A 14,464-nucleotide genomic window follows, 5' to 3' on the forward strand; every position below is an offset into this window, starting at 1 on the left:
GATAAACTTCAGCTTATGTCAGTATGGCAGAATAAAGCTGCTGCATTAAGTTTTCATCCTTTAATTTGGTGATTTTGGTCATTTGTATCTAATCTGAATCTACATGCATGCAGGATGATTTTCCATATTTAATTTCCTTATGCTGTGCTATCTCCTCTGTGACTTCCTCCTGCAGATCCCATGTCAGAGATAGGAGAAACCCAAGCCTGGTGAGGTGTGGGTCCTCATGTGGGCCAAGGCCCTCTTCTCTGTGACAGCTGTGAGCAGATAAAACACACACACTTGCTCTATCTATCTCTGACACACATACATACAGTCACCCATCCACCTACCCACATACACCCCACCACACACACACACACACACACACATACACACACACACACACACACACACACACACACACACACACTACATGTGAACTAAGGGTGTGTGTAGGGAACGTGTGATACACAAAGAATGTGCTGAGCCTAGTGGTTGGAAACAAGTCAGATGTCCGTCAGAGGTGCCTGAGCAAACACTGTTTGCATGTTCATTCTGATGGATGACTGGTGTGTTTCCCGTGGTTAAACAGAGAAAATGCTTACATACTTGACGTTACCTTATCATACAGCCTCCATACCTTGCCGAGCGGGCTTCTTGGGGGACTTGAATTGAACATTTATCAACACATTTCAGTCAGCGTGTTTCCAAGAGGCCTTTGTAGGGATCCTTAACCGAACACCTGAGTGCTTAATTCCAAGAGCCTGTTAAGATTAGAGAGGCAAGTCTAGACTGCTCTCGCGGGCGCTCGGCTGCCTCCAGCACCAGACTCCCTGGTCCTCTGATCCCTATGCCTCTCCTGTCTTCTTCAAAGGCCTGCTTTCTGAACGGGGTCTTCCCACAGGATCACAAGGACTGGGGCTCTTTTCTGGAGTAATTGCTCCCATATCAAAAGCCGCATTCATCTGTGCACGCCGGGCCTGAGAGGAATATACATGTAACACTAACGCCTAAGCCCTGTACATGGGCCGCAATTATCCCCTGTGGAAGTGTACATGGGTCCAGTGTATAAATATGCGTGTGTTTGGAACATGCCATCATAATTAATTATCATAAAACTCACAAGACCAGACTTCAAAGGTGGAAATATTCCAGCACGCCCACTGGTTTCTTGTCCTTCAGCGAGGAAGCACTCAAATTACGCTCCATGATATGTAACGCAGCTACCCTTCAATAACGTGTTTACATGTTCTTTCAACTGCTACAACTTCAGAAGAATGCTGCAATCAAATGCCGACACCGGAATTTGTGCAGAATGAAATCGTGAACTATGCTGCCTACTCCAGGTATCCGTGGTAAAAATGTGGTTTGGTATCTCCATGGATGATCTACCACATGCATAACCACTATTACTATGCCCTTGATTTTCCAACATGCGTCGTCATGTGTCTTTACCACATCGTGTGGTTCACAGAAAAAAGAAAGCATCGCCTGAACTTATGAACAGTTAAAAAATAGAACAGGGGAGCTACTGACCTCGTCCACTCCTGCCTACGAACCTCAGGTCGTTAAAGCGGGCCACTTGGTTCTTCATGACCGCAGATGCGTTGCGCAGCTCTGCAGAATAGTTCTCATCGTTTCCTGCCATGACCGTCACCACGGTCCCATCGGGAACATCGCCCAGTGCAAGAACCTGTGCCACAAAGCAGACTGCTGTCATTCCATCACAGCATTATTTAGCCAATGTGTTGTGTCTGTTCTTGTCATCAGTAACACAAACAACTAGTTCAAAAAATACATTAGGACCATATTACTGTAAGACCACACAAGTCTGAAGAGATGAATATTAATAAAATTCAAGTATCCATGTACTGCCACTAATCAACCAAAATATGTACTGTGTGTAAAGTGTGCATATGAACCCTTAAGAAAAAAAAACCCCCACAAATTTTAAATATACTATTAAATGCTCAAGGCCTCAGTCAACGTGAAGTATGGAAATTGGAAATTGCTGTTAATGTACTAGAATATTCTTATGTAAACCCTAAATACAAACACACGCAAAAATTCATGAAGGCACGAAGGCAAAAAGACATGAACAACATTGAGATAATAGATTGATTAGCTACAGTTTGAGAAGGATTTTTAAACTACAGATGAAAGTTAAAATTAATTCTTAAAGCTTAAACGTAGTTTAGAACTCGCAAGAAATTTTAATTTAATTTATTTTGAGTTTAAATTTCACAAACATTCTATTACAGTGGCCTATAGCCTATTATCTTAAAAATACTTCTATTGCTTTGGGCTATATTACAAAGAATATAAATTTCACATAAAGGCCCATTTGCCTAATAAATAAATAAATAGATAGATAGATAGATAGATAGATAGATAGATAGATAGATAGATAGATAGATAGATAGGTAATGTGAATAAATAAAATGGCTCATTGATTTACGTGACTTAAACAAAGTTTAGTTCAACATTTAATTTCCACTGCTTTATTTAACAGCTCGAGCAGAAGCCTCCAATTATATCAAGATGCAGTTACGGCTTGAATCCTATTTGGTTACTTTTAATGTACTTTATTTTTACTGATCTTTTTAATGTAAGAATTAGTTTTCTATTAAGATGTTTAGTCCACGTGATGATCAAATATTCATGCGAATGTCGCCACGAATAGCCCTACTTTCTCAAATTTCAGTTGATTCCATCATTACGGAGACACTTTGGTGACATCTATTTTTATATACAGTTTGTACGTGTACGTGCACACAGCAAAAAGTGCAAAAGTGTCAATAGAGCAAGTTTTAATTAATTACATGTAATTACAAACTTGCTTTATGGCGATTTGTGTAATAGTTCTATCAAAGACCTAAACTTTTAAAAAGAAAATATGCAACCAGAGAGGACAAGTGAGTGATGAAGTTTTCAGACAGAATGAAACCTTCTCTGTATTTTAATGACCATCAGTGAATATGAGATAAAGAGCAGAGACAGCACCTACCTTAAAGGCGACTGGGAGAGTTTTGTTACATCTCCAGTGAGATGGCAGGACGGAACATAGGAAGTTTGGACTATCCGTTCGAACCAGTTCTGCGGGGTGATCTGCGATGATTTCCACCATGGTTCTGTTATCGTGGGCTCGGAGTCTCGGTACCGCCGAGCTCGCCTCTTGCTGAGCGGTAGTCGAGCTCACATCGGTCACTTTTCCCGGAACCGCTTGAAGACTGCTGGACGGCGGACTGAACCTCCGGCTGGTGCTGGGATCTATCGGAATTCGCATTACGACAATCAGTGGCAGCAAAGGTACGGCTTCTCCAGGTGAACTCGACAGTCTTTTTTTAATTTTAATGTATTTAAGTCCTCCCGAGCTTCCACCGAGAAGCTGATGGGACAGTTCGGGCTGGTTTAAATGAGCATCTTTGGAAGTCGGTGCGTCCCTCAGCTCGGTCGCTCCCACACAAGCGCGCCTCACCACCCGAAACTGAAATTGCGTTGCGTGTGAGAGTTTGTCTAAGTATTTCTGCTCAGAAGAATTACAGGCATGATCTGTCAGCTCCCTTGTTTCTCCGCAGTTGGAGTTTTACAAGTGTAAAGCATAAAGGTCCCGGACAAAATCGCGCATCCTGAGACACGAGGAACGCCGACTAAGGTCAGTCTATAGGAAACTTGTTGAAGAAATACAAACCCCGATAGGAAAAACAGATGTCATGTCAAAAAGCGCAACCCTGGAATAAAAGCAAGCTAATCATTTAAATGCGGCTCTCGAATATATCTTTAAGACGGACTTTTCCTCCTAACTGCCACGATCACAGTCAAGGGTTAAAAAATGTGTCTCCAAAAAGTTGTGGTTAGAGATGAAGGAGATAGAAACCCGCAGTTTTTTGTCTCGTTGTGTGGTTTGTCTTTTGGAGGCAGGGACTTCGAGAGCTCAGGTTTTGTGGTTTATATATGCCGAGGCGAGATGATTATTATGCTGATGAGCCATGAGCACGTGGTGTATATAGGACCGGTCATCTCGGGGAATCAGAATAAACGGAGGAAAAAAAAACGGCGGATATGTAGGGTTTCCATCTAAAGTACAAAACTCATCAACACTCTACATAGCTGTAACAGGCTAAAGACATTGAAGCAGCCCAGTAATGAAGCTCTTGCAGATGAGATGAGTGACATTTAAATCCGCACTTAAATATTTCTAAAAGAAAGTTGATATAGTGGCGTTATTAAACAGACATATTTACACGTGCACACAAGTGCTATCCCTCTTCTTCATGTAAATAAGTAGACTAATGAACTTACAAACTAAACGGGCATAAATGGGCACGACAACCAAATGGCCAACAGCCAATTGGCACAACAACAACAACAACAACAACAACAACAATGTGCAAACTCAAATGGGCCTAATACAGGACACTTGTTCTCACATGCCTCCTGTCACGGACAAGCTAAATGCTCTCTCAAATGTCTGTTCGTGTCTTTTCCTGTCTTTGGCGTAATTAATTTAGATTAAACAGATCAAAAGACCCAGTTTATATCCACTTCAATACGTCTCTATTATACATTTGTTGTTGTAAATGTCTGTATGCTTTTCATCCCACTTTGACAGCGTAAAGAAGCACAGGTTGAACGAACATAACGATCTTTGGGTGGCGCTGTTGAACGTACGATTTCGTATTTCATTGTGCGACTCAAAACTGTTGGGAACTACAGGGGTGCTAGTTTTCGACTGAGCTATAGCCTTAAACATCACGTAAAACTACAATACCCATAGACCACCGCGACAACCCAGTGTGACGTCAAAAGCAATCACCCGGAAAGTTCAATACGCGTAGCTAGTAAAGAGAGAGAGACGCCGAATAAGTTAGGAGAGCAAATACGAAGGGGACTCGATATTGTCTAGTTATCAGAGAGGTAAACGCATTCTCACAGGGCGTGCAGTCACAGTCGTGATGAGAATTAAACTATAATAACTTCTCTTTTCTTCACCTCCCACAGACTGCACTGCATGCACGAGCCCCTCATGATGTTACAACATTAGACTTAATCGCGTTGCGATCTCGTGCAGCTCATCAAGTGCTAGACTAGCTACATTTCTACTTTTATTTAGTCATTTGCCGTTTAATTAACCATTGTGCATTCTCCATCCAGTGTGTGTTACCTAGTTAAGCAGAGACGTGAACAGTTTGCGTTTTAGATCCTCTAACTTGGATGATCTAACGGTGCACTTGCACAGGTATCCGGTGAGTTTAGTAGCGGCTGTGAGGACGTATTCGTGCATTTATTGCGAGTGCAGAGGAGGTACCAGCAGGCAGGGGTGCAGACGTCGTTGTGCAAACACACACGAGAACGATTTTTGCCAGCGACGTTCACTCGTTTAACAAAGGCCCGATGCCTCCACCGATTTCTCATTTGCATAGACGTCCACGAGTCTTTAGTGCATTATTTTGGATGCAGGAAAACTATTTTTGCATTAATTCACTTTCTTATGCAAACAAAGCGAGGCGCAGGTAGTCGCACCGCGCAGTGGGAGGTAGGAGGGATGTAGGGTTGATATTAACTTTGAATATCACTTCTGTTGCTTTTTCATTATGGCGTCCAATACATTTCACACACTGCTCATCTTGGCTGAGCACTTGTAGGTTCTAAACTTGTTCATTTCATGTCGTTGTGGTAGTTTTAGGTGGATGTAGCTAAACGTTTCCTTTTTTAATTTTTCAAAACTAATTTTACTGGGGTGTTATAACAGCATCATCAGAACAGGAATTACACTGTCACTTGGGACATTGAAGGTGTTTACTTGTAAAGTAGCAGGCAATACAACACTGAACAAAACTTATTTGAAAAGAGCATAGGCTAATCCATAACTGTTTTTCCAACAGTGTTTTATTCTTTCTTTATTTCATCAGTATAATTACAAGGGCAATAACTTTTACCTAGAATGTACTAAACACCACCAAAGCTTCTGAACACTCGATCCCATGCCCAAGATTAAATTGGTAAATTAACGAGGCGCCTGAAGAGAAAGAAATGTAAAAGCAAAGCTATATAAAAGTCTAGTTAATTATAGAGAGGAAAATGCAATAAATAGAAAAGGCTTCCCTGTTCTGCTTGTTCAAAGTAAAGCACTCTTTCAGACCTTTGCATGTTGAAGTAATCTTGATTCATTTGCCACATCTGAATTCATTTTGCCTAGTATGGTGACCATCTGCCTTCAAAAGTCAGTGCAAAGGCTGAAGCTTTCATCCAACAGAGGGGGTGAAAACAGAAGGATGTGAAACGCTGGGCCCGGGTGGATTTACTGGGGAAGAGAGTCCTGTCTACACTCCTGCTCCAGGGACACTTTAAACGCTTTAGCTTTATGTGTCCTATTGTAAACTAGCAGTTTTATGTTTGCTGTGTTGTTTGTTGTCTACTTTGATGTGTGTTGGATGTGGACAGCATTAAATTGGACTGAGAATAGTCAGCGACAATGGGGACGGACTATTGGGGCTTTTGTTCCCTATCAGTAAGAGAAGGGAGTGCACCTGGGTGATTTGACAGTCTGATGACTGGGCTTTGCCATAGGAAGCCAGTGGTTTTGAATTCAGTCAAGCCACCAGCTGATGCATCAGGTGATTTTGTTCATATAAATTTGGTGGGCTGTCAAAACTCGCCTGGCTCTGCTTCCAAATGTAAATCTCACCACGTTCAACAATCGGGACATTTACATTTTGCAAGGTCTATTTCTAGGTGAACGTCTGCATCCTGTTAATTTGTTTTCTTAGACAGGGATTTGTGTTTGAGAAGGCCTAACTGCAAAATGTCAGGATAGCTGTGTGATGAATGCTATCTCCAGTGCATATTCTGTAACAAAGTCTGCCTCCCTTAATTACGTTTAGAATTAGCAAGGAATGTGCTTAATTTAGTGGCAGTTTAAACAGGTTTATTAATGTAGTTGTGATTATAAGGTCTTTGGCCTCAGTGTTGACTAGGAGAGATCTAGGAAGAGCAGTATTACCTAGATACACTGTAATGTTGTCAGGGACCAATGCCAATGCAGGATGATATTGACATGACACACTGTTAGTACCAATAGTATTCATTAACACACTGTGATGTTATTATTGTATTTTGCAGTTTTATGCATAATCGTACAGCCTAATTTGATGTCCATGAATAGTATTGTAAAACATATTTCCACTCTAGGTTTGGCACTTTTTAGCCATAAAAACAGAAAAGCTGAAATTTGTTGTAATTTTAGTATTTTAATTTTGGGTATTTTTGATTTGGTATTGATAGTTAAAAAATTTCAGATGAAAAGTGAAACCAGATGTCAAGGCTTTCTTTACTATTTTTAAAATGTTTCTCACAAGGAAATTTGGCAGAATTCAGTGGTGAATTTGCACAAAATGAGAGCAGTGTGTGTGTGTGTGTGTATATATATATTTTTTTTCTGTTGGAACGTGGATAATGGAAATTACAGTATTTTGTCCCAAGTGCCATCTGACCCTTGCTGAAGTGGTTTGTGTAAATACCCTGTTTGGTGAGCACCACAACCCAGTTTAATCACATCTGAATAGCTAGTTGCTTTGAACCATTCATATATCAAGAATTATTTGCAAATTTCTGCTGACTTGCCCTTGCTATGAGGATTTGCCAGCTTTCCCATTATAAGGATTCAGAGTTTCACATTTAAAAGTACATTTTGCATATTATACAGAGTATTACGTGGCCACAGTTCAGACTAAACTGTACTGCTTGCTGTATTCCTTCTGACATCTGCTGACTTCTGTACCATTCTGGAGAGTCTTTTGTCATGATTCAGGTTCAGTCTTATGTGGTGTGTTTCCCCGCTCTTGTCAGTCGATGCATCAGGAACCGTTTTCTTTGTGAAGTGGCTTTATAATTGCGTTGGCTTTGATGGAACACACGGGAAAATGAGCAGCGCCTGAAAGCCTTGTGTTCTCTCTCTCTCTCGTGTGTGTGTGTGTGTGTGTGTGTATATAAAACAGATGAGCAACAGTGCTGCAAGCCCCCTGGTAGCCAGCAGCACCTCTGGCGCAGGAAGAGGATCTGCAAAGACAACCAGCTTCATCCCAGAGCTCCAGAGCATGATGTAAGTAGATGAAGGCCCGTCTCCCACTCTGCCCTGAATCCTCATCCTCATCCACTGGACCACATTCATGTTCATCATATCTGTCGCTCCACGTTAATGCTCACCATGTCTAGCATTTCTCCATTATCTACCACTCTCCACATTCACCATATCAACCACTATTTACACTAATGTAACCATCTTTATACCATTCTCTACAATGATATACAACTTCTCTACAATTACCTTAATTATTATTCATTATATCAGCCACTCTGCACATTAATATTCACCTTATGTACCACTTCACAATCAGATTCACTGTGTCTACTATTTTGCATAGTTCTATACTCCCGTTTGCTAAGGATTCAGTTTACCCTTTTATAACTGAAATAGCCTGCCAGGAGTATCAGCAAAAGAGTCTAGAACACCGCTTTCCTTACACATACATACATGCATCTGTATGTACATACCTGTCTTATTGATGGATATGCTAAGGTCCCTTGTCATCATTTTCATCATGAGTTCAAAGCCGGTGGTCGTTTTGCACACAAGGGCAGACCCTAACTACATCATAGGTGAGAAGGTCTCGCGCCATTCCCCAAACCTCAAAAGGCACGATGAATCAAACTCCGCACCATCAAGCAGCATTTAGCCTTAGTTCAGATATTTTGCTCATCGCCAGTGAAAGAAATAATATGCAGAAGAACGACAGGCCTCATGAAGAACAGGCTGGGTGCACACGCACCAGTTATCAGGCCATGTGGTCCATATGAGCTGCTTGTTTACTGGAGGTCATCACTGGAGCTCTGGCCATGCACCGCCTGAGAACATGAGTGTACTGTAGTTTAGCCAGAAAAGTCTTGCTTCTCTGACAAATAACTATCACTGAATCTGGAGTGTGTAATACGATGCCACTCTCCAGATCTCTCCGCTGGGTTAACTCAAGAAATGAAGCAGTCCAGTGGCCTTTCATCCACATGGTGTTTGTGGTTTGGGAAGCCGCAGTGAAATAAATTCTGCGGTGTTACCTTTGAACCCCACCTGAGGACACCTTGATCGGGTGCAGATACGCAGAGTACACAGACCGGGAAGAACAGGATAAATGAAATTGCACAAAAAAATCTGTCCTGTTTAAAACGCTCGCAGTGATACCTCGTCCCCTTTTGGACTCGTTTTTGGACTGCATCTCTGAGTCTGTATAAAAATTTATGTGAGCCAGGATACCACAGTGACCGTATAGAAGAACAGTGACACGCAGTGTAGTACAGAGCTACAATATAGTGTAGTCAGTGTACTATAATAGTAATAATAATAATTAGTAAAAGTAATCTTAGATTATTATTTGAAGCCATACATCTGCTTTAAAAGGTGGGCCAAAGGTGATGTGTCATCCCTGGTCCCGTTAGAGAAAATGCGAAGGTGAACACGTCAGGTCAGGAATCCACCCGTGGGAGGGTTAGTTGCATTATTAGCTACGGCAGCAAGCAGTGTGTAATCTTGCGTCTAATCTTGCGTCTAACCTTGCGTGTCGCTTCTTTGACTGGCGTGGACAGCACGCTCCACATTACAGAGTGTGCGAGCACGCTTTATATTACCCCTTCAGACTCCGCTTTGTTGAAAAGTTCATAAACATATGACTCCAAGAACCCCAGTTTACAGGCCTATATTTTGCAAGACATTTAATTACAGGCTGCGGTGATGAGCACTTTTGAGGGAGTGTAAAAGGGCTCGGCTGAAAGACATTTCTTTTCATTCCTGGCAAGCTTTGTGTTACGTTGAATGATGATCTGGAAAAATGATCTTCTCTCTCACGCAGCGCTCTTAACGATGTAGTACAAAGCCACACCCCCTGCTAGCAGCACGCTCTTCCCTGCAGTTAGCTTTTCTTTGTCCTAGCAAGCGCTAATAACTCTGTACTGGAATCTCTTCCAGTAGGGAAAAAAAGTGGCCGCCACGTGCAGGATGACGCTAGGAAAGCGTGTGTTCCTGCCGTTGACGTCGGCGTACCGTAAAACAGCCGTGTTGGAGTGCGTGCGCTTCTGACGCCGTCTACCCAGGGCATGGCAACCGTCTGGGGCGGTGAGGGAGGAAGATGTAAAGATGGTTTCCTCTGGCTCCGGCTGCCATGACTGTCTGCCGCCTCCTGCCTTCATGGAGGTCCCTAATTGAGATCACTTGTACTTATAAATGGCAGGAAGTTCTGTGGTTCATACGAGAAGAAATTGAACTGTAGTAATGCCTCTTTAAACGAGAAACAAGCTAAACAAAACAGGGGCTACTGTCGCAGTGATCTGACTGAGTGTCAAGGAACTTTCTGTTTATGGTAGTCTTTTTCAAAGGTTTCAGGCGTTCAGCTAAGTACTGGGCCGGAAGGACACCGCAGGATTGTCCTGAGGGAGTCCGTTGCGTAAATGTGAGCAAATGTCACAGCAGGTCCAAATTGTACAAATCCGCCTCTGTTCTTTGTGCAGTCGACGGTGATCACTTAAGCACGCTTTATTGGTGGTAGCAATGGAGGGCATGGTTAAGAGCTAAACTGTGGTTGAGTGGGTGTGGGCTAAATTACACCTTTCCCCGGAATGTTTTGGTAATGCTCCGCTGTTTGCTTTCAATAACAGTAATAAAAACAATAGAATTAACAGTCGGCTAAGTGCAGCGGCGTGCTTCCGATTTGACGGTTGAAGACGAGGACCCGTTTTCTCAGGACCCGTGCCAGCGATGCTTCCCGCCGTCCACGCCTGAACGAGCTTTGCTGCTGGGCGGCTCAGGCTCCACTCGCCTGGTGCTGCGACCTCGGAGAGGAGGTCAGGGCAGCAGCTCACAGCTTATCTGCCCCCCCCCCCCCCACTGCCCCCTTTGATGAGGCCATGTCCTTCACTGTGCTGTGTTGCCATGACATGTACATCATTGGGTTGGGGGGGGGGGGGGGGGGGGGGGGTTTCTATACTCCACACGTTGGGTGCTGAAGAAGAGAACCCAGCCAGCTGAGTGCGGACAGCGTTCAGCTTTTCCCTTCTCTGTGGATTTGACACGACTTCGTTGCTTGCCTGAATTGGCTCCACAGTTTAAATACATACGTTATAAAATGTATTCTTGTATGATTGATGAGTTGGTTTTGTAGAGTTGCAGGTTAGTGAGATGTAGGTTGAACATGACATTTGTGTGACATAGAAAGAGTCCAGTTTCAGAAGCGACCAGACTGAGGTCCAAGAGCACTCCTGGTGCCATGCGTCTGTCCGCTGGGGTTGGGCCAGGATCAGATCCATGCTCAGGTCGCCACAGAGAAATGGGGAAGTGGCTCCCTGGTCATGTGGTCCAAAGGTCCTTTAACTATTGACGACTCGGAGCATATCATTGCCTGTGGCTGCAACTGGATCACCGTGACTTTCTAAGGAAACCTAACGTGAGCTCTGCAGGTCATCAGCACCACTGTGCCAGTTGCATGAAAAAGTTCAAATGAGGTGAAACTGCGTTTCTGTAGCTTCAGGACTGTGTGACCGTTGAACATATCTCCTCACACAGACATTGGGGGGGGGGCACAGCAATACTAAATTAACTGAAACGCTAGAAATAATAATTTATCTTTAGCTCATATGCTGTTGTGCAACACTCAGACTTGGTTGGTACAAATATTTATTTTGTATTTGTAGCATGGTGTTAATATGATGGTGTTTGTATGCCCAGACCAAAGCCACAACAGCATACTTGTGGGCTTGAGGCTGACTAGCATTTCGTTCTGTTTTCTACTGGCTGCTTGTATCTGATGTGCTAGATAAAGCTCCTCGAAGTTGTACATACACCACTGTGGTAACTGAGCTATATGTCAGAATCAGCTGCTGAAATGTTAGTATGGCATTCATCACTTTCATTAGAATTAGTTTCTGGCATATTTCCCAGAATTAAGTCTTTTCCATTGAAGTGCTTCATAGTAGTAGTTTAGCATTTACTAAAACCATTACATTGCAATGATTGGTATAATTCTCCAAAGCTAATGACCTACAAATCATTTCATAACTTGTATAACCATCACCTACTTATTACATAAGGGCATATCTTGAATTTGATGTTTAGGGCATTTATCCATAGAGTGTTTACTTATAAAGCTCAGCTTCCTGAATTAGGAGTATTTTTCTTCAATATTTGTGTTTCTCTGTTAAGTACAAAACTGTTTTTGCTTCCATATCTGTGATTAGTTGCGGTGAGCAGTGGTGAGGCCAGCTGTCACTACAGCTACGGGCTGTTTAGAAAACCTGCCCGTCAAATGAGGTCAGAGCAGGGCTCCTCCCCCCTGCATATGTCTGCCTTTTACTGTGTCTTACTGTAATTACTTATGCTTTTTGTCTTTTGTAATGTCACTTCCCAGTGTGAGTGCTGTGTGTCACATTTGCACAGATCACCACATTGCTTCGGTTTTAAGTGATCTCTTTAGTGTTGCCACACGCACCCACGAGCTGTTGAATATCCACAGAGACTGTGGCATTACAGGCATTTAGAAGTATTATCACTTTTGAACTAATAGTGGTTTTGTCATGTGGCTTTATTAATGCTTGACAAGTTTGTTAGTGTGGATGAATTGACATCCAGTGAATCCAGTCAGACTTGTTCTTATTTTTAGTGTCTGTGTAAAAGACACAGAGTCTTTCTGAGAGCTGGATTAATAAGCTGTATTCATTTCAAGAGAAATCCTTTCTTCTTATTCATTGTTTTTATGGCTCCTTGGGCCGCTCCGCCTGTCTCCCTCACAAATGCTGATGTGCGTTATGACTCATCTCCATCTCATGGATACACCAAAGCTCTTTAGGACGAGGAGGTGAGACGTTAAGCCACATCCAGTAATCGAAGAACATTGCTGTTCAGTGCTTGATGTTGAAGAGACTGGTGTACATCTCAAGCTGCCCTAACCAGTGCTGTTCCATACCACCCCACCCCCCTCCAGTATCACTCTCATGCACAGGCTCAGGCCCACTGTTGAAGAAGCTGGCCAGTGCTGGCCACATTCAGGACAGTGTCTTCAGGGCTACTGTCATTCTAAAGCCTTCTTTACTTTCAAGGCCCTGTGAATGTTTTCCTAAACTTGGTTGGAGACGGGTCCCATTGGAAGCTGGAATACGAGTTGGCACACACAGACTCTGGTTAACCAGACTGTAATTTGGGGGACTGAATAGAACCTCTCATTACTATTGAGTATTTGTTTACTGCAGTTTGACTCTTGTGTTTCTGAGAAGGCGCAGTGCCAGGTACTCCGGTTTGAACCTTTTCTGTTCACTGAGATGATCTGAGTACTTTGAGCAGTTTTTTGTGCTTTTATAATCCCACTATGCATATGTATGTGTACACACATCTGTATTTTTTTTTATCAAACTGTAGATATATAATTATGTATGTAGAAACCTATAATTATTTTTTCTTTTACCCCCAGTAAACCCTCCCACCCCTTCTGACTTATTACCATTAACCCTGATATAACACAGCAAGGCTGCAAATGTTTGAAACCTGATTTCAGGGAAATAAGGTTTGTTAGTTTTTCTCTCTTTTTTGTGATTGCTTGATTATACACCGAGTATAATTGTGTCCCTTAAAAAGATGCCTAGAATTTCACATTGATCTATCAGCAAACCTCATAAAAAATCACTGATCCAAAACCAGTAGTCTTACTTGAATGTCTTATTTTGAATCCTTATCTAGCATTGTAAAATTAATGTGTACATTTTCCACATTTATTCAGTCAAATATAATATGACAGCATGATGGTGAGTGTTTAGGATTTATTAGCTGAGGTTTATAAAAACAAAACAAGGTATCAAACCCCTGGAGATGTAGGAGCGTATCTCGTATGTCAAGTTCCACTCTCGGCTCATTAGCGACATGCGTTCGGGACTTCTTCATTCTCCATTCTCCTGGAAACGTGTTTTCCTGGAAACGTGCTTTCCAAGACAGATTCAACCGAGAATGCTGGGATTGCACTATCATACAAAGCTGTACATCTGATCTGCTCTCAAAGAATGAGGCAAAAACATCAATTTTGATAATAATAATAAAAAACGGTTTCTGTTTTTATTTTGGCCTTTTTTTGCTTGCTTGGTTCAAGTTTAGCACATCAATATTTTAAAATATCCAGATGATCTTACAGCAAAAAAACAAGCGTAGAGCACAGAGCCCGGTGTCCCATCTTCTCAAATGCTTGCCTCACCATTTCTGCTTCTCTTTTCTACCCCTTCTAATTCTGTTCAGACTGCTTTCAACTCTCATCTTAGGAAATCATGTTTATTAATGGGTAACATTGTTAATATTTAGGTGCAGAGAATCAAAATGTGCCCTGCAGTCTCTGTCAGCAGAATGACGGGTTCTGTGCTTAAACTCTGAAGGTGTTTGGAACCTCAAGTTATTCCCTATTTTTTA

The 14,464-nt window shown here is 42.3% G+C and overlaps 2 protein-coding genes across 9 annotated transcripts in view; one reads left to right on the top strand and one right to left on the bottom strand.

Moving 5' to 3' along the window:
* The window catches only part of runx2a (RUNX family transcription factor 2a), a 35,294-nt gene that overhangs the window by 14,781 nt on the left and 6,049 nt on the right, over positions 1-14,464 (bottom strand). For 3 of the 4 annotated variants that reach the window (XM_076979246.1, XM_076979244.1, XM_076979245.1), the window contains 2 exons: positions 2,990-3,252; positions 1,519-1,675 (listed from right to left, as the gene is read on the bottom strand). In XM_076979246.1, coding sequence (XP_076835361.1) covers positions 1,519-1,675; positions 2,990-3,252 — 420 coding nt within the window. Of the gene's footprint in view, positions 1-1,518; positions 1,676-2,989; positions 3,269-14,464 lie in introns of those variants that run through there. The other variant, XM_076979247.1, reaches the window with a different exon arrangement.
* Positions 3,151-14,464, top strand: part of supt3h (SPT3 homolog, SAGA and STAGA complex component) — a 68,905-nt gene continuing 57,591 nt past the window's right edge. The window contains exons 1-3 of one of the 5 annotated variants that reach the window (XM_076979249.1): positions 3,151-3,291; positions 3,561-3,637; positions 7,980-8,083. In XM_076979249.1, the coding sequence (XP_076835364.1) occupies positions 7,980-8,083 (104 nt within the window). In that variant the 5' untranslated portion in view covers positions 3,151-3,291; positions 3,561-3,637. Of the gene's footprint in view, positions 3,307-3,507; positions 3,638-4,779; positions 4,900-7,979; positions 8,084-14,464 lie in introns of those variants that run through there. The other 4 variants (XM_076979251.1, XM_076979252.1, XM_076979250.1 and 1 more) reach the window with 4 other exon arrangements.

The sequence above is a fragment of the Brachyhypopomus gauderio genome, chromosome 17 (genome assembly GCF_052324685.1).
Source record: "Brachyhypopomus gauderio isolate BG-103 chromosome 17, BGAUD_0.2, whole genome shotgun sequence".
Taxonomy (NCBI): domain Eukaryota; kingdom Metazoa; phylum Chordata; class Actinopteri; order Gymnotiformes; family Hypopomidae; genus Brachyhypopomus; species Brachyhypopomus gauderio.